Here is a 19,671-nt window from a genome sequence, read left to right on the forward strand (position 1 = left end):
ACCCCACACTGGAGCAGGGGAAGAGTGTGAGGAGTCTTCCTCCTGAGGAGGAAGGAGTGACAGAGACAGTGGCAGAGTGTGATGAACTGACCACAGCCCCCATTCCCTGTCCCCCCTGGGCAGCTTGGTGGTGGGGAGGTAGAGAAATTGGGAGTAAAGTTAAGCCCGGGAACAAGTGAGAGCTGGGATGAAGGTGTTTTTAAGATTTGGTTTTATTTCTCATTATCCTACTCTGATTTGATTGGTAATAAATTATACTAATTTCCCCTAAGCCCTATGATGGTAATTGGTGAATGATCTCCCTGTCCTTAACTTATGAGCCTTTCATTATATTTTCTCTCCCCTGTCCAGCTGAGGAGGGGGAGTGATAGAGCAGCTTTGGTGGGCACCTGTTGTCCAGCCAGGGCCAACCCACCACAAATATAAAGAAAATATCTCTTAATGTGTGATCTCACAGGAAACGGCAGCAATTCTTTTGGCATCTTCACGCCATTTCAGCTTCCCACTGGAGTAGAAAACCCACTAGAGTATATGAAATCTTAAAAACTGGCAGTCTATTGCAAAACATGAGCTTGTAGACTAGACTAATCTAATAAGGTCTTTTGAGGGCAAGAAGACTGTCTAAGCAAAGGCTGTGGGATAAACAAATTTTCTTAACCTGGAGCAGTATTTATTGCACTATATCATATCCCTTATAGACTTTGGCCAGGCAGTTGACCCATCTGATGGCACATGAAATTGTCCTAGTAATAGAGAAGAAAACAGGTTTTTTTATTTCTGACACTGCACCAATTGGAGAGTGATTGGTGTTTCTGCCATCAATTACAATTGAGAGAAGGCAACTACTGATCTATTTGTCTGATCTCTATACTATGCATCATTTTAGAATGAATTCTTAAGGAAAGAACCATTAACGGCTGTTGTTAGTTGTATAATGGAGTAAAAATGAGTTGCATAATGGAGTAAAAATGAAATGTAGATTTAGATGATTTTGACAAAGTAACCTCATAGCTTTCTGTTGATACAACAACTGATTTTCCAGATGAGGGAAATATGGTAGACCTAATCTATCTTGATTTAGCAAAGGACGGTGTGCTGCTGAGGACTAGTAAAGAACTGAAAGGGTTGGAGGAAGGAACTGGGTCAACAGCACGTGCTGAAAGGAAAATGGCTGATCAGGAGGGAAACTACAGCCAGAGTTTCTCAACTATCAGTTTGGACACAATCATATTTTTACTAAGAAATTTCATGCAAAACCAGAAGTGTGCCAATAAACTTAGTTGCTTGCGCCATCAATACAGAAGAGGATACAATTTCTCACGTAACAAAAATAAACTGGAGATTAATTGTATGAATGGGATGACTAGGCACTTTGGCACTAAAAGTTAGATTTCCTCCATAAACTGTGCGTTTATTTATTGGAAGTTATATATGAAGACAGAGAATTGTGCTTATTAGGTGACCGCAGGATGACTGTGAGCCATGAATTTGATAATGACTATGAAAAAGGAAAATGCAGTCACACAAATATCAAGTGAGATAATTCCCATAAAGAATTAGTGGTTTGTCGATAAGTATGTCTATATATGCATGTATGAAATACTTTCAGATTATACTTAATATACTGTGCATGATTATGTTTATCCATGTTTTAGACAGATTGACTGAAATGAGAAAATAAAGGCTCCTAAGATGATAGGAAGAATAAAGAGTTTTTAACATAAGACGGGAATAAAAGAGTTTGGGTTGTCCTAGAATAGAAAAATGAAGGCTGACTGAAGATATGACCGATATTTAAAAATACACCAATGAGTAAACACAATGGAGGAGGAAGAGCTATTTAAACTAAAAGACAATGTTGGCAGAAGAACAAATGGGCATAAAATGACCATGAACAGATTTAAGCTGGAAAGCAAAAGGTTTCTAGTTATCAGAAAGCTGTCTTTCAATGAAAAGCGAAGCTCCTCTAAACAGTTTTAAGTTCAGTAAGTTTATGATTTGCATTATATGATGTGTCTTCAGTACCATGGGATTTGATTCAGTGACATAGAAGTTCCCCTTAATTTTACATCTTACACAAAGGAGCAAATACTCTTGAGATACAGTGACCTCTCAGGCAGTGTGCACCCACTGTCGAACAGCACACAGCAAAACTAAAATACTCATTCAGACAGAAAAACAAGAGACTTTGTTATTCAGCTAATCTCCAGAAGATTTAAACAGACTGAATGCAAAGACTTTTTTCAGAGCTTGCAATGTCTCTAAGACTAACATGCTCGAACAGAGCAATAATAAGGCTAAGTTTTGTCTGAAAATTATCACCTCCATCAGCGCTGCATTAAGTCCTAGTGCTAACCACAATACCGTGTGTCACTTCTTGAGCTGCGATGAAGCTGTGAGGACCTGGAAAAATGCTGATTTGAATAATTGCATCCTACTTATCACAGTGTCAGTAATGGAAGACAATATACCTATGTATTTAAAAAGCTGTGAAATCCTCTCTGTAGATGATGATGGGTAGTATTATTCATTCTTATTTGTTTAGCTGAATTTAAAAATGAGCCTAGAAGGAAAAAAAGTTAATTTTGGATATTGAGTAAACAGGATGTATTTTATACCCATTTTTATACCATGTATAGTATGCTTAATTTGAAAAAATGAAAATTGAATATAAGCATCGATATTCTAATAATATTAAGGTAGGAAATTGGAATAAGCCTTAAGCTTCTATCTTAACTAATGCCACTGTGCTTTTTAGTGTTGTTGAATGCCACACTCAAGGAACAAACATTTTCCTTGGTTGAACCTTCTTGGTGCTGTCATTTTGCACAGTGGTATGAAACACAGAAATCTCTAAACTAAGAAACCTATTCCTTTTGTTTTTCAGCATCAAAACAATGATTCCTCCAGGGGAATGCCTATATGCTGGGAGGAAAAGGAGGAAACCCATTCAGAAACAGTTAAGTATCATATTCATCAGGAGGCATCTCCCTCCAAATGTACATGCTAGAAATGAGGTAGAAGAAGGAGTCCCTTCCTCCCATGGTCTGCTGACACAGGAGAGACCTAATCTCTTTCTCTGCAGTGAGAAACCCCTGGCTGGGAGGCCGTCTCTTCATGGTTAAGACTGGCTCCAGAAAGGATGCTGAGCATGGGTCAAACAGTCCTTACCCATCACTAGGTGTCCCAGGAGGAGGCCAGTGGTGGTTGTGGTGTGTTCAAGGAGTGGAGAGGGACAGCGCTTTTTTGTAGGCAGAAGATACTGGCAGACTAGATGTCAGCTGGGCAATGGGCCAGAGGGGTGGCTGCTACTTCCCTGCTTCTGTGTTCCCCACCACCTGTTCAAGGAGCCTTTTGAGAAGCTGTGTGTCGAGTGGCACCAGTGCACTGGCATTGCGCTCCCCCCTTCCCCCTTCCTTGGCTTAGCCTTGCCTGGGGCACTGCTAAGTCCAACATGTGTGAGCCTTGAAAGTGGGTCAGTTCAGGCAACTGAAAAAGCAGACTGGTGACTCACTTTTTGCATAAAGAACACATCATTTTCAAACCACTATTTACTATGGGATCACTTTCATTAGGAGAAAAATGGGAGAGAGGAATTGTATGTGTGAAGGCAAAGCAGAAAAAAGAAAAAAAAGCAATGGGAAGTTGTCACTACGAGATGCTTGAAATGGGAGGGAAAAAAGGTTGCTATCACTCAAATGTGAAATGATTTCCAGATGCCATAAACCACGCTGTGAAATGAAGCTTTTTAATATAATCATCCCACATCTTCTGTGTTACACTTGATTATATGGTTATGAAACACACATTTTTACAGTGTTAAAAAGATGAGCTAGCACTGGTGGCCTTCACAGACAATTTAAGGATGAGGAGGTAACTAAAAGAGATTTGCCTATTTTCAGTTGTTCAGAACTTCTAAAAATAACCCACTTGGCTTAGAATTGTATATATTGGTCTAAAATCAAAGGGGAGATTCTCTGAATGTTTGAGTGAAATCTGTTGATTTTGTTTGGATTTTGGAAAGTATTTGCACATGAACCACTTGTTACCACTTAAAAAAATATTTCTTTTACTGTAAAATACATCATAGGTGACAATTTCAATAGACAAAGAAAATGACATAAGAAAATGATTCTTCCTGCAAAACCTGAATGTTAAATCCAAAACGTATGTAAAATTTCTGCACTACTGTTCAAGTATGGATGTGGATATTTAACTTTATAACTGCATGAGGTATGGAACCACTCCAGTACATGAAATTACCTCTGTGCAGAACTGTTTATGGATCATAACTTTTGTGAGAGAGGAGGGAGAGTTGCAGTTACTTTGAGAAACATTAAGCTTCATGTTTGGAGTGTATATGCTACCTAGAACTCTCAAAGATGACTTCTAGATAAATGCAATCGTTAAGAAACTATCTGCTAACAAAGGACAGAAATGTGCTCATTAGTCTTTTTTGAAGTTCTGAGTTCAACAAAATCAGAAGCAAATTCTCACTTACTTTGATGGAACCAAGTTTTCACCTTGGGAGACATTGCAAGTAATGTTACCTTGAAAACAGCTTTGCTATGTGATTGCAGTATAGGTACCTGAGCATGAGCTTATCCAGCCAGGACATGGGCAATTTTGATTAAGAAACCTGGTTTTGGTTAAAACAAAGGGAATCATTTGCATTATTAGAACACTGAGCTTCCGTACTGGAGACAGCCCTCTATTTTCTGTGGTTAGTTACTTATCACTTGCTGAGGATGATTTCTCAGTTCCTAGCAGCACTGGTCTCTTCCTCAAACCTTATCTGTTTGTGGGCTTGGTCTCTGGTAAGCCTTTCCCATGCTCATTCCCTCACCCAAGGACTTCCTAACTCTCATCTAAAGAGGCTCTGAATGCCTAAGACTGACTGGCTGACAGAGCTCCTGTCACGGTCTATGTCCTTCAGTCCTACAGATCTTCTGACTTTTCAGGACTCTGAGATTTCCTTACTGTTATGCTGCCTCAATTAGTCCATTGGAAGGTCAAGATTTAAAGGACAGAGGTGCAGCTTTCCCCTCTGCAGAACAACTGGGACGTTCTAGTATGTATCTAGCCATACTCAGTGCATCCCAGGAGGCCAACTCTCTGCCTCTCTATCAGCTTATCGTGATCACGCTGTTAAGCCAGGTGGTGATCCTGCAGCTGGCTTTTAATCCAGGATATCACAAAATGAGAATGTTCATTATGCTCAGGTTTTTTCAGGCACAGAAATGCTATTCTGGGGTAGTTTTACAGAACAGTGATGAAACTGTATGAAGAAGCTCCATCGGAGAATGCAGAGACCCACAGACTGTGGAAGAGTGTGTGAAAAACTTCTTTTACCAGGAGGAGCTAATATGTTTCAGTCCTCTACACGGAAGTAGGAGAGACTGTGTTCATTAGGTTGCCATTCTTCAGACAATACATTGTGTTCAAGTTCTACTGTTATACATGCAAATAAACAAAAAACCCTAGCTGTTCTCCTTTTGCTCCAGAAATATTCCAAACAAGCCCCATTAGATGTGGTCTACACTAAAGAATTTTGGCTTTTGTGGACTCAGTTCAAACACCTGGAGCTCAGACTGATTGAAAATTTTCCATCAGATATGCTTTTCAGCCAGAGAACTGAAGTTTTGACTAAAGGAAATATTTTTTACCAAGTGTTCGTTTCCTGTGGAAATCTAACATTTTACTGGTAATTCAAGCATCTGAAAGCTAAAGAGATCTTGTTTATAACCTCAAACTAAAATCACCATGATGAAATTAATACTTGTACTAGAAACACTAAGGCAATGCTTCAGGACAGTTACCATTTGAGAGCTTCAGCCACTTCTTTGTCTCAAACCCTGGCATCTTGTAAAACTCTCTCCCTCCACAAAACATTTCTTGTAATGTTTTACAGCTCTTTAAAGGCAAGCTACAGCTGCCCTAGCTCTGAGTGTATCTATAACTGCTCCAAACTGCCCACTTCAGCCAGAACCGTACCAGTGCCAGGGTAAACAGAGACCTCAGGAGGAGCAGCTCTCTCCTGCTTCCTAGTTCTCATTTTAAGGCCCTCTGTGGCATAGCCCTTCCTCTTACTTGGTATCACACTATCCCACCTCTCATCTGCTCTGCCAGTGTGATGTCTTCTTGACAGTTCTGCTTTTGCTTCTCAAGGGCCCCCTTTCCTTCACACAGCTTTCTCTCAGTTGGTCCTTTTCACTCATAGGAGATGGTGAACTTCTGCACGTTTACAGCTGGCACTGGAGCTCAGCTCTGCCAGGATAGCTATGCAATGCCCAAGCACAGCTCAGTGGCTGTGGGTGCTGGTCAGTACATTCATGATAATCATCTTTCTGTTACTTTGCGCTTAGCCTATCTGTTGCATCTCATGGTCTCTCTCTTCCCTTTCCCTTCTTACTGAAAGCTTGTTGTCATAGTAAATGATTAGATTTTTCTCAGTTTAGATCATCTGCTGGTTTAACGCTTCGACATACTTTAAAAACTTATTCAAAGTGAACTTTTCGTTAACAGGGTAGGGCTCCTTCAGAGGCTAACAAACAGCAGACAGAGCTGTAGCTGAAGGAAATTCCTCTGCAAGCTCACCAAACTGGTTTACACTAGTGGCAGTCTGTGTGTCATGGGCACACTGAATCATTAAAGCGCAAATGGCTCAATGCCTTATGTACCACTGAAACAGAAAATATTCTCTGAACCAGCCCCTACACTCAGTTCCTACCTAACAGGGACTGGTGATCTGGATCTTGTACAGGTACAAGTACTTGTTACTGCAGAGCAGAATTTGAAGGGTTTAACAATGCAAAGAGGGAAACACCAGCTTTATTGTTTTAATTACATGTGCTTTTTCTTTGTAGTAGTGTTGTACAAAAAGCAGAGAAGAGGTATCACAGAGTGAGTGCTGTGGGTCTGTTTAGATTTACACAGTTTGAGAATCCCTGTTTTAGCACAAATGCAACAAGCACCTTCTACTTTCAGCTCAAAATAAGGGCTAGAATTTCCATTTGCCTCAAAAGAGCTCATTGAACAATTTTCCTGCCTGTCCTTTTCTGTTTATGGATAGCTAAGCTAGCCTTTCCATGGAACTTGCATTGTTTTAAATTGTATCCACTTGGCACCTAATTACCATTTACATCAAACCCCTGTTTGTTTGGATTCATTCCCTTACTGAATCATTTCCTTGAGTTTTCCGGAAGACTCTGTCCTGAGCGCTCTCCTGTAGTCTTTTTACACCGTTCCCTGCAGTCTCCAGAAAACTGTTCTTTATGCTCAGTACAAATGCAGTCCACATAATTGCTTCAAACCATACCTCTCTGGCACAGACCAGTCACTATTCTAGGTGGTAAATAGACTCGAACAATTTCTATTTCAATTCCATGTCAGTCTTGACAGTTTTTACCCCTTGAACTCATCAGTCTAATTTTCCTTATTGGAATTAATTTTTTTTCTGTCCTAAATTGCTTCCTTGCTTCAGCTGGTTTGTGAGATGTAAAGAGCAATTAGTAAAAGCTTATGTTATTTAGCTTGTTCTCAACTATAGGCTATATTCCCACAAAATTACTGCTCTCCACAGGTCAGACATCCTCTTGTGTCATAGTGAGGAGGGCTGAGCTTCAGGGTTTACACCAAAAAAATTAGTGCCCAATATGTACACTCTTTTTTGAAAAACAGTTAACTCTGGAAAAGTAAAAAAGTATTTTTTCTTTGCTGCTGTATTATTTGTTGCATATTTGCTCTTTCTCATAGAAGAAAGTTATTTATTGAGCCCAATCAACAAAATCTTCCCCATGTCTTTGAAAGCAACTCATTGTATTCTTGAAATTTTGGTAATTTTGAATGAAAAAGCAGGAATTGCATGATACGGCTGACACCTTCCTCAAACATTTTTTCATTCATTTTGTCCATCAATGTTGTCATGTTAAAATGAATTGAAGGCTCTCAGAGTAGTAATGAATTTTTGATACCTAATTTGGTTTAAGAGGTTTTCAATTAGCAGCAATCACATGTACAAAACTTTGATCTTTTTTTTACTAATTCCTAAGCATAACATTATTTTTTTAAATCACAATTTCAATGACAAATTAAGGTTGAACTTACAAGTGGGGAACACGCAAATGTTGTAATTTAACCCTTTAACCACCTTGTGAAATACTAATGCTCAAAATTAAAATTATGATTGAAAAACATAGTAAATGTGTAGAGCATAGAAATGCAGTAGTAAAGTGCTACAAATAATTAGTTGTACTCCGATTCTCTGCTGGAGAACCAGCTAAGCTACATAAGGTTATGATCCTTGCCTTTAGTGAGGTGAAAGTGGAAATGGTTAGCACACCCATATTTTCCTTGCCTACCATTTGCCATTCTTGAGTGTTTTTCCATCTTTTCCTCCTAATTTTTCTCTCAATTCCTCTTATTCTGTAGAAGGTGCCTCAGGAGGAAAGTGACAATGTGCTACAGTAAGAACTTGAACATGGTCATTATGAGACCAAACAGAGGACCAGCAGACACAGCACTAAGTCCTCTGGGAGTTGCTATCTCAGCTATAGCACTGGGCTGCTGTATTCCCTTTGAGATCATGGATCCAGGTAGTTTATCACTCCAGTGGCCTGTGGCTCATTCCTGGATAATGCACTTGACTACTGCTGGGACCAGCAATGGCTGTCTGCTGGACATAACCACCTTCTCAAACTTACCACTCAGGTCTTCTTGCTTAATTAGCAAGTCTGTGCTTCAGCACTGGCCACCCCTTGCTGTTGTGCTGAAAATCAGGTTTTCATGACTGTGTGCAAGTGCACCAGCTTTTCCTTTTCTCCCTCTTGAGAACAGAATCTTACATGTTCTGGGAGAAGAGTATCGGCGGACACCCCAAAACTGAACTTTGTCATTTGTGATATGTTTCATCTTATTGCATTTTCACAATAGCTTTTCTGAGGTATCTGGTTCTGCCTGCTGCATGAGAGGGACATGAAATGGGGATGGACTAGGAGTGCTTGGCTTCAAAATCTAAGTAACATTAGTCTTTATGTTTTGGGAGGAATATCAATGCTCTTAAGACAGAAACCAAATTCTTATCTTTGTTATTACTGATGTAGGAAGGTAAATGTGAGAATGTTCACAGGATTTTTGAGCCTGAGGAAAGAAGGTCTCTTCACCTCTCTTCCCATACTTTTAAAAATCACATTTAAAGACAGGATCTTTTCTTAATTATCTCCTGATCCACAGGTTAACTTTGAGTCATTAAATGGAGGCAATTAAGATGCTTTGAATGAATACAGTGGGTATTGAATGGGTTCATGCATTAGTCATGGTAATTTTCCTCTGCTGTTCTGACCCTCATTTGTACAACATAGATGAGAAATTGTTTTTCCCAGGATTGACTAGAACATGAAGATGGTACCCATTCCTCTAAGGTGAGAGGGTCCTGAGAAATAGATATCAGTTCTTAATCTGTTTTTCACTGGGCAGATGTGAAAAGAGAGGCCAATGTCCATGTCTTTGCATTATGGTAAACGCAGAAAGGTAAATCTCTTTTTGGCAGGGGATGGAAATGATAAAGATTTTCCTAGAAGCTAGGTTAAATATGCCTGTTATCAACTAATCGTAGACAACATCTGAGGCTCCAGTTGTACTATCTGGAGGTAAAACAGGTAATCGAAAATGTGTTCTCCACCACAGAAGGCCTGCAGTTGGGAATGAAAAATCAAATCCTTCAAAGAGACACAGGGACCGTCTGAATGCAGAACTGGACCATCTGGCCAGCCTCCTGCCTTTTCCACCTGACATTATATCGAAGCTGGACAAGCTTTCTATCTTGCGCCTTAGCGTCAGCTATCTCCGAGTCAAAAGTTTCTTTCAAGGTAGGTCTCTTTAAGATATCAATATCCCAGTAAAAGTCTCCCTCTGTTTTTCTGCTGCTTTGTACTAAACCTGAGTAAAATTGAAGAAAAAGAAATCTGTTACTGAACTTATTTTGTGCATGGGATGTTGCATTGGAAATTTCGTGCATTTCCTCCTATGCCATTTGTGTATTTTTCACCAAATATTGGGATAATCCCCACCCTTCCTCAGCAGGCTTTAGGAAATGTGAAAACATGACTGTAAAATCCCTAAACCAGCAAAGAGGCTTGGGACAGATGTAATACCTATAGATACTCTGAACTCCCTTTTTGAAACTATTATTGTGCATGTTCAGGATGCCTGTTTAAATACAATGTGAAAGTCAAGCAACTAGCATATTACCTGTGTTTGCTGTGTGCTGAGAGGAAATGGGCTTGCTTGAAGGGCCAAAAAGATCACTTTCTTTCAGGATGAGATCCAAAGTTTAAAGTGTTGACTAAAGCTGTACTAGGCTACGTTTTGTTTTTGTAGCTGTCTGGCACACTGCACAATGAAAGCCAAATGTGCATGCTCAGATGTACACAACAAGAGTTATTCCAAATTTGCAGACAGTTTTAGTTTCTTCTGTTGTTGAAGAGTTCACAAGAGCAAAATCCAGATTAGGGATTTAACGATGAAAATCCTCTCTAGAGTTGTTTAAAAAAAAGAAAAAAAAAAAAAGCCTATTTGAAGGAGTAAAATTGACCTAAACTTATAGGTGGATTGCAGTGATAAACAGAAATATTTTTTTATGGACATTATTTTTCCTTTACTACTCTTTACTACTCGGTCCTGTTACCGTTCCTTATTATGCACAGTGTATACAAGGGAACCCTATAGTTTTTTGGTTTTGACTGAAGGATAATATCTGTTGGTTGGTTTCTTGCTTTTAAAATATATTTTAGTATAAAAGAAATGCCAGTTTGAAGAGGCTTTGGCAGACTGCAGAACATTTTACAAGTTGACATCAGATTACAGGTGGTGATAATACTGATAGCAGGAGCCTCCCATGTCAACTGTGGCAGCTGGTTGCCCAGCCTCCAGCATCCTGCAGTTTACAAAGTGCTTCTCTTTCCCTTTGAACACATACCTGAGTGTTACAGCCCCTTCCTCTGCGCTTTACTTTCATTTCTCTTGCATTCACAAGCAATAAGCTGTCTTCAGCTGCCTTTACTATTCTTCTGCTGGAGATTCGAAGATCCATTGCCTCCTCTTTTTAAATGGATGGGATAAAAGGAAAGCAAGTAAAGCCAGACTTCGTTACTCTGAAATGTTCCATGTTTTAAGAGATTTCATTTAATTTAATCCCCAAATTACCTAATTGAACACATAGTTTGTGTTGCCTTCATTCTTATTTTTAAATGTTTACATCATGAAACTAAGGTTACAGAAAGCATTGTTTATAGTAAAGGAAGGAAACTACATGCCATTTTAAGGCAAGAGAGCAGGCTGGAGCTTCAGAAGGGTGGAGTGGAGGAGAGGTGAGCTATGGAAACAGAGCTGGGTGAGGAATGGTTGCTAATGTTTGGATAAAAGCAGGAGCTGCAGCCTCCTTCATGGATGTCATGATCTACTTCCTTGTAGTTGAGGAGAAATAAGGCAGAATCTGATCTTTTTAAAACAAAAACTTTGTTAGGAAGTCACCTAAAAAAGCAAACAAAAAATATCCATCCCAGTGTTTCAATCTTTGTTGTGATGAAAGAGGATAGAAGAGCAGAAATGGCTTGTTTGTGGCTTTTTAAATCAAAGGATGGTACTAAGTTAGGAGCTGTTATAAACACTGTGAGGATAGAGAACAGACCAGTGGCATACAGAGATGTTATAAAATTGGATTAAAAAAAAAATGTGTCTGGAAAAAATGACCTAGCAAATCCGTACTAATTCACTCAGGGAAAATTAATCCAAAGGAACTGGTGTTCAATAGAAAAGAGAAACCTGGAAAAGAGAACATAAAAACAATAATCGAAGAGGGACAGTGATCAGCAAATTGTTCTATGCTTGTAATACGATATGTTGACATAAACAAGAAAGCCAAGAGTGGATTTTGGTCTGTTTGCCCAGAGGCAGCATGTCATTACACAGGACTTATAATCCTTCCCTGCATGAGACCAGCATGGAATAGAGCTTTGTGTTGTGGGCATCTCCTGGTCACAAGGGTATTAGTACATATTACGGGATTTGGAATAAACGCAGTCAAGAAGTGACTATAAAGTTAGATGGACAAAAAAACCCCAAGTAAAATTAGCTCAAATATGTACAGTTTATATGCTTTGGCTGTTTGTCTTCGTAGGAGAGAAAGACAAGAATGGAAGGAATTGCTTGGGATATTTTAGAGTGGCACAATGATGAGCAAGCTGAAATTTGGTTTGAATGTCAAGCAAAACATATCTGTAATGAGTTCTGTTCAACTATCAAATATTCCTAAAATTGATGCAGTGGAGATTCAGGACATTCAAATTTACAATCCATGACACACAGACATGTGCATCTTTTGTTTAAAAGACTGTTCTGTGAGTTTTAAGAAAGTTAAGCTTAAATTCCAAGTGTTTGTAAGAATGCTGTTTGCCATTTTTTAAAAGCCATGAATAGTGCTATTTGACACATAAGTTCATATATAGCATTGCCGATTCAACCCATAATAGTTCAGCAATTCCCGTGACAATTATAATTACACACCTGCAACAGTCCCACTGGTTTCAGATGTACTCATTTACTTACCACTAGGTGTCCTTTCAGTAGCTACTCTGCAATACTCAGTGCGTAGCACAAATGTTGTATTTATAAAGATCAATGGGTAATTAGAGGGCATGGAGTGACCTCACTATATTGCTTTCAAGTATGAAAATCACCTTGCAGAGAATTAGGTATTAGGGGATAGAGAATATTCATCAGTCATTTATTCCCTCTTTGGTGACCATTACAGGCTAGTACCTTGAAGCATATGGCCAGTTCATCTTAGTTAAGTTCTTTAAGCAAAGGCTTGATTCTTTTCCAAAATTTAGATCTGGTTGCTGAGACAGATTTTTCTAGTATTCGGTTTAAGTCACTATAGTGGATTCCCTCCCTCATTCTTAGAAATATTTTCCTTTGGCTTCAGAACAATTCTTCTGTCTACTTGGTTTACAGTCTTCGTATCTCTGTTATCAGCTGGCAGGGGCTCTATTAATAGCCTCACTCACCCCAAGCTATACGCATTTAGTCATTTTGCATTTTCCTGATAAGCACTTCAAAATAGCTTGCAGCAATAACCTTCCAATCTCACCAGGTCTCTTCTATAAACCAGCATGGGTTTGAACCAGTGGTTAGTCTGAGAAACCTCAACTGCTACAGGAAGCTGTGCTGGTCATTTGGCCCTGACAAAAATTTACCTGGCATGGGGGTCCTGTGGGAGTGGAGTAGTACTTAGTGGCTGTGACCACTTGAACTTGCTGGGCCTCTGTCTTGGCCATATTCCACCTTGATTAACTGTAGTTTGTCTTCCTTTACCACTCTTGACAATACATCCTTTAGTACCTCTTACTTCTCAGCTTTTCCACTGGTGGAAAAATGGTGGTCTTGCTCCACTTCAAAACCAACTCCCCTTTATTGATTGTTTAAATTACTCCCTTCTAGTATAGGTATTAATTTTGTAAACAAATGTAAAAAGAATAGCACCTTGTTCTTTTAGCATCTCAAATCCCTTCTGAGACGGCTAATTTAAGCTTCCCAATACCTGTAATGAAAATAGTTACCACAATTATAGATAGACCAATACAGTTACAACTAGGGCTTAAAGCTCCTCATCTTTCAGTTCTTAGTGTAACTAACCTTGTATCAGTAAGCCACTCAAATTTTCCTTCAACATACCATGCATTAATGTTAATCCTTTTAGCCATAAGCATTCCTAATAAATGATAATGATGTTGAGTACAGTCTTAGATGGCTAGACACCTCGATGTGGATCAATTTTTTGATTATTCAAGAAGTGGGGGTATTTTAAATTCTTCACTACATAATTTATGTAAGAAGTAGTTTAATTCAATAGCTTGTTATTTTTACCATCTGGACATTTTGTGCATGCACAAACGTGTATTTTGCATTTATACACACATACACATGTCTAAACACAGCGACATGCATGCACACACAAAACCAGTGTCATCCCAGCAAAAATCTCCCTTGCAGTATTATTTCAACTCTTCGTGTTTGTTTCAGACTTCAGTGCCTTCTCTGTATTTACTTACTTCCAGACTTCATTTCATTTTGAAAGCTGAAAATCTGATAGATTTATAGATGACTAAATAAGGAATGTAGAGAGTCATAGAATAACTCTGTGAATGAATATATCCAAGGTTTCTGTAAATTTTCTAGATCTTTCCAAAATTAGTGACAATCAAACATGGAGACATGTTGTTTGACCTGCTTTAGACTAAAGTTATGTATGGATTTTATACTGAAATACAGTAGAGTTTGAGAAATTTGTCTACAAACATTTGTTCATCTGCTTCCACATAGAATTTAAGATTTTAGGAAACAGGCCTGTGAAGAATCAGCTATGTCTAAACCTGAGGGTCATTTGTCTAATGTTTTGTAAATCTGCAACATGAGTGATTCCACACCTTCTTTGACAATCCTTAACATCCAAGCTGGAGCTCTCCTGCTGCACTTTAAGCCTTTCTTCTGTAGAATAAGAATTTATTCCCTTTTCTCGTGGCACCTCAACTTTTATAGCCATGAAGGTGTCCCATGTTTCCCTCAGTTTTTTCTTCTTTAGACAAAACATCCCTGCCTTGCTCCTCTGTTTTGTTTTGTGTTTTTTTTTTTCTCAAGGGCTGTATTTTCTTTAATCATTTTTGTTGCTCTGCTTTTGTCTTTTTTCAAGATTAATCTAGGATACGTGCAATGCATCCTTCCATTTTACAGCAAATGACTGATAACTTTTCTCAGATTATGGTTTCTTAAGTAAGCTTGGACCCTGTTCCAACAAGATTCTTCAGTTTACTATGAAAACATTGTGAGACAGTAGGAACAGCCTTTTTAAAGTTATGAAGATATGTAGTATCTATTCTTCCTATCCACATGTCCAGCTGTAGAAGGCAATTAATTTAGTGTAACATGGCAACATATCCTTGACAGATCTGCTGATTTCTACTTCTTTTTTATTACCTTTAAGTCTCTACAAATAGGTTGTTTGATATTTTTCTCCAGTATTTTTCTAGGGACTGATTCTCAGTTTAGTGGTCCTACTATCCTTTGGTTTCCTATTCCTATGCTTTCTAAAGATAAGTTCCATATTCGTCCCCTTCTAGCCTTTCTAAATATTCCCTTTCTATAATGATTTCTAATAGACTAATTGCTAATAGCTCTGAGTATGCTTCAGCTCATTCTCAGAATATGCTGCAGAGTCTAACCAGATGCCACTAAACTCATCCAAGCACCTGAGGTGCTAGCCTTGTTGCTGGTGTTTAGTGGCAGTGTCTGTCTGATCCTAGCTGATGAAAGCAAAAAGAGACAATAAACACTTAAACTTTTTTTGCATTATCTGTAGCTCCCCCTCTGCTGAGTACCAGAGAACTCTTTTCCCAACCTTGTATAGTTAAAGGACTTCCAGCATGCTTTTTATAACCTTCCCTTTCTTGCTACACCTTATTTTATGCATTGGTTTTTCTGTTTCTCTTCTTATACACTTGTACCTTACTTCATTCAGTTTTAAAAATATTTTCTGTAAGCTTCCAGTCATTGAAGAACTCGGGATTTTGTTAAGATGGTATTTTCTTATATTTCCCACTCTTCACTGCCACTGAGATAGTTTAAACTTATCCCCTACATATTGGTTTGTTGAAAGAGCATCCATCTCCTACTACCCTTAATATCTGTCCTCTGAGATATTTCCTTCCAGTTCTGCAGGTGTATGGAAGTCTCCCTTCTTTAGGTCCAGTGTCTTCATGTTGCTGTGCCTTGGATTGCTGCTGCTGAAAGAACCATAAGTTTCAGGATTTCTTGGTTACTTTCACCAAGCTGCCCTTCCTCCTTCTAACCCATTTCTTCCCTTCAATTAAATCTCTGTTATATATTTTTTTTTTCAGTTCTGGCAGGATAGCACACACTGTGTGGTTTCTGTCTTTCTTCTATTAGTGGGTCATTTCCTTTTACTCATTTATGTGTTTGGTGTGATCCAATTCCCACCAATGTTTATCTTTAATGGAAATTGGATTTATCCCTTTTAAGAAGAAAGCAACAAAGGATTCCTCCCAGCTGGCCTGATTTTCAGTATCCTCAATTACTTGCAGTCTGTTCCAGCTTGCTTCTCCTCCTATTGTCTCCATGGCTGCTGATCTCCTAGCTCAATAACATACATGGACTTCTTACTACTTTGATTCAGATCCCTTAGGTTCATTTATTAGATACTTTAGATTAGGTTGTCCTAAGGACAGACTGTAAGGCTGTTCTTTATTGTAGTATTTGAATATTTAGTGCTGCAGCCATCACTGCATAGCTTACAGACCTGTTTCTGATGTGACACTCACAGAAAATTAAGAAATTAAAACTTGAGATGGGTTAGGAAGCAAAGAATGATCTTGCTTTCAGTACATTATCTGCACCGTAATTCTATTTAACATTGCTATATGAGTGCTGCTTACCTGAACCAAAGCGCCTGGTCTGAGGACCCAAGATTCCACTGCAGTGCAAGTACTGGGGTTTTCAGGCATCCCTTTCCCCCCCACTGTTTCTCCTTAACATTTCTGTTTTTGCAGAGTTTTCTTTTCAAAATTTCTCAGCTAAAGTTTTTTTCTGGATTGTCAAGTTCTGTTCTTGTGGTATAAATACGTTTTTCAGATTTTACTTTTCATAAGCAAGGAAAATTTTTCCACAACAAGATGTAACTGATTTTGAAACTAAACTCATAAGTTTGAATTTATTGTTACACTTATGGCCTATACTGGATACATTTCCATGGAAAAAATTCTTTCATTTGTTAGCTGGTTCCAGTAGCCTGAAGCTTTTTCTTAAATTTAAAACCATAGTCTTAGTGAATCACAGAATCACAGAAGGGTTAAAGTTGGAAGGGACCTCTGGAGGTCATCTGGGCCAACCTCCCTGCTCAAGCAGGGCCACCAAGAGCCAGTTTCCCAGGACCATGTCCAGATGGCTTTTGAATATCTCCAAGAATGGAGACTCCACAACCTTCCTGGACAACCTGTGCCAGTGCTTGGTCACCCTCACAGTGAAAAAGTGTTTCCTGATGGTCAGGTAGAAACTCCTTTGTTTTAGTTTGTGCCCATTGTCCTGGACACCACTGAAAAGAGTCTGTCTCTTCTTTGCACCCTCCCTTCAGGTATTTATACACACTGATGAGATCTCCCCTGACCTTTTCTTCTCTAGGCTGAACAGTCCCAGCTCCCTCAGCCTTTCCTCATAGGAGAGATGCTCCAGTCCCTTCATCATCTTTGTGTCCTTTCATTGGACTCTGTCCATGTCCTTTCAACTGAATATATTTAGAACAGATATAGGAAAAGTAAAATTATAAAAGATCTGAAATACAAGTAAAGATTATAAGAGAGGCTACATTGGGAACAGGATAAAATGCCTGAATCAACAATCATGGAATTATACCTTCTTGACTCTGTCTCTTCACTCCCACCAGTCTTTTCTTGGTATGATTTATATATTGATTTCCATCACGGAAATAATGAGAAGCTTTCAGATTATCTTCAAGCCTCTAGTTTTTGATGAAACCTGTACTTTGAGTTACAAACCTAGGGTTTCAGTTGTGGTTCTCTGCTTAGCTAGGGTTGAAGCTGGTAGCTTGATTCGAGAAGTCCCCAATATATTTGAATATTTTAACAATACAGGTTGGTTTTTTTAAGACCTATTCTACTGATTTAGAGCATTCCCAGTTCTGTCCTCTGAAACTCAATGTCTCAATGATTTCTTTCTTGAAAGAGAAATATGGACTTTTCTTTTTTTAACACATACAAAATTTCTTTAGGGTATCTGTTGCTGTAGTCCACAGTCAAAGCTTATTAAATTGTCTATAACCACTTCGGTTGTTTAGGTTTCTTAGGGCAGTATATTCAAAGGCTTGCACTGAGAAGGACCCTTCATGGTCAGTGTGGGTAACAGGTAAGGTTATTCCTGTGGCTGTATTGAGCGGTCATTATTGAAATTATCACAGCATTCATCATGTTTTAGCCAAAAAGGGACTGTACATGAAAGAAACATTTTCCACTCTCTACTTCTCTATAATTTTACCATCTTCATAACAATATACCAGTTGAAAAAAGGAAAAAGTGGCCTGCTGCATAAGTGGTACATAAGTAAATCTTTGAAGGAAGACCCACTGTCTGCAGGTCCTTATCTAATCAAGTGCTAAAATACTACATCAGTGAAATTTTAGTAGAAGCATCAAGACTTTAAGCAGGCTAGCTGCATATATTCATTCCTGAGACCTGGCAGGACACATTTCTGGAGAAGCAGCTGCACATTGACTCTCCTCCACATTACCCATCTTCAAACAGTGGATTATTTTGACTAGATTTTTTGACTTTTTTAATTGCCAGAGAGACAACTTTATTGTGACATATTGCTTATACCAATGCTTCACTTTTTTCTTTTCCCCTTGTTTTGTGGGGACACCATTCTTTCCATGTAACAAATACTTGAGGCTGTTTTGTGCTACACGTCCTCTTGGATAACCTGGAGATCTCTCTGACCCTTGGGAGACCTTTGCTGACCCTTGGAGGAGGACTGTATCTCCCTCTTTGTGCCTTGTTGTAAGAGGATGGATCTCCTTGTGCTAGCTAGCTTTCTCTTTTGTTTTCTGCAAGCAAGATGGGTTTTGTAGAAGGAGGAGATTTACAAGCAGGATTTACTTCAGAATAAGCCTATATTCAGGAAGAACAAGAGGACTCTTAAATTGCTTGAATTCCTGTCACCTTTGAAGACCAAGTGAACCTGTTAGTGCCACAGTATGTTAAATGTCACGTTCTGAGACTGGCTCTAGATTCCATACCCATTTTTTTGAGTAAAGGATCTTAGTTAGAAATAAGTGTCAGGTCTTTTCTGGTACTCCTCAGGTACTTGTGTCAGGTGCTGTGGGTTGTTTATATTGTCAGACCTCACAAGCTCAGAGATGTTAGGCTGTGTCAGTCATCTGCACAAAGTATACTTCCTAAGGGCCGGACTCTACAGACTTTGTGCTGTCTTTGGGAAATGCACCATCATTAAGATTCTTCTTGCAGAACTTCCTCTTTCTATTCTCGATCTATATCTTACACCACTTTTCTATTGCTGGATGCAATTCAAGTGAACATCCCTGTAGGCCTCTATGTTTCTCCTGATATTAGCAAGATTGGTTAGAAAACTAGGGAGCTGGAAATGACAAGTGACGTGAGGGGAATCTTTGGCTGTTAGATTTCTCCTGAGGGGCATTTAGCACTGGAAAAGTTCCACTTTTTCTAGCAATAGTAGAAGTACACTCAGAACCAGACAGCATGGTCACAGACATGCACAATGGCTGGTTTTATAGGTGTTCCCACAAACCAGAGCTGCTATATTGGTCCAATGCTAGGGGAAGTCCCCAGAATACTTTGAGCTTTTAAGTGTAGTCTTCATCTTTCTCCAGCTTGCTTAGTCATTTTTAACCATTCTGATTTGGAATGTTTTTATGCTGGGTTGCATTTGGTTAGCTCACACTATGCATCTCATGTAGCATCGACGTAAATAAATGTGGGCACGTGGCAAGGAAGAAACTGGAGCCATCTAATCCAGTAGACTGATATCTGCACTCTCTTTTGTATTCAGTGA

The 19,671-nt window shown here is 39.0% G+C and overlaps 1 protein-coding gene across 1 annotated transcript in view; it reads left to right on the forward strand.

Annotated features, from left to right (window-relative positions):
• The first annotated feature begins 2,897 nt into the window (after positions 1–2,897).
• AHRR (aryl hydrocarbon receptor repressor) overlaps positions 2,898–19,671 on the forward strand; it is a 66,371-nt gene continuing 49,597 nt past the window's right edge. Inside the window, exons 1-2 of the mRNA XM_074847887.1 lie at positions 2,898–2,959; positions 9,685–9,866. Coding sequence (XP_074703988.1) covers positions 2,898–2,959; positions 9,685–9,866 — 244 coding nt within the window. The remainder of the gene's footprint in view (positions 2,960–9,684; positions 9,867–19,671) is intronic.

The sequence above is a fragment of the Strix aluco genome, chromosome 1 (genome assembly GCF_031877795.1).
Source record: "Strix aluco isolate bStrAlu1 chromosome 1, bStrAlu1.hap1, whole genome shotgun sequence".
NCBI lineage: Eukaryota > Metazoa > Chordata > Aves > Strigiformes > Strigidae > Strix > Strix aluco.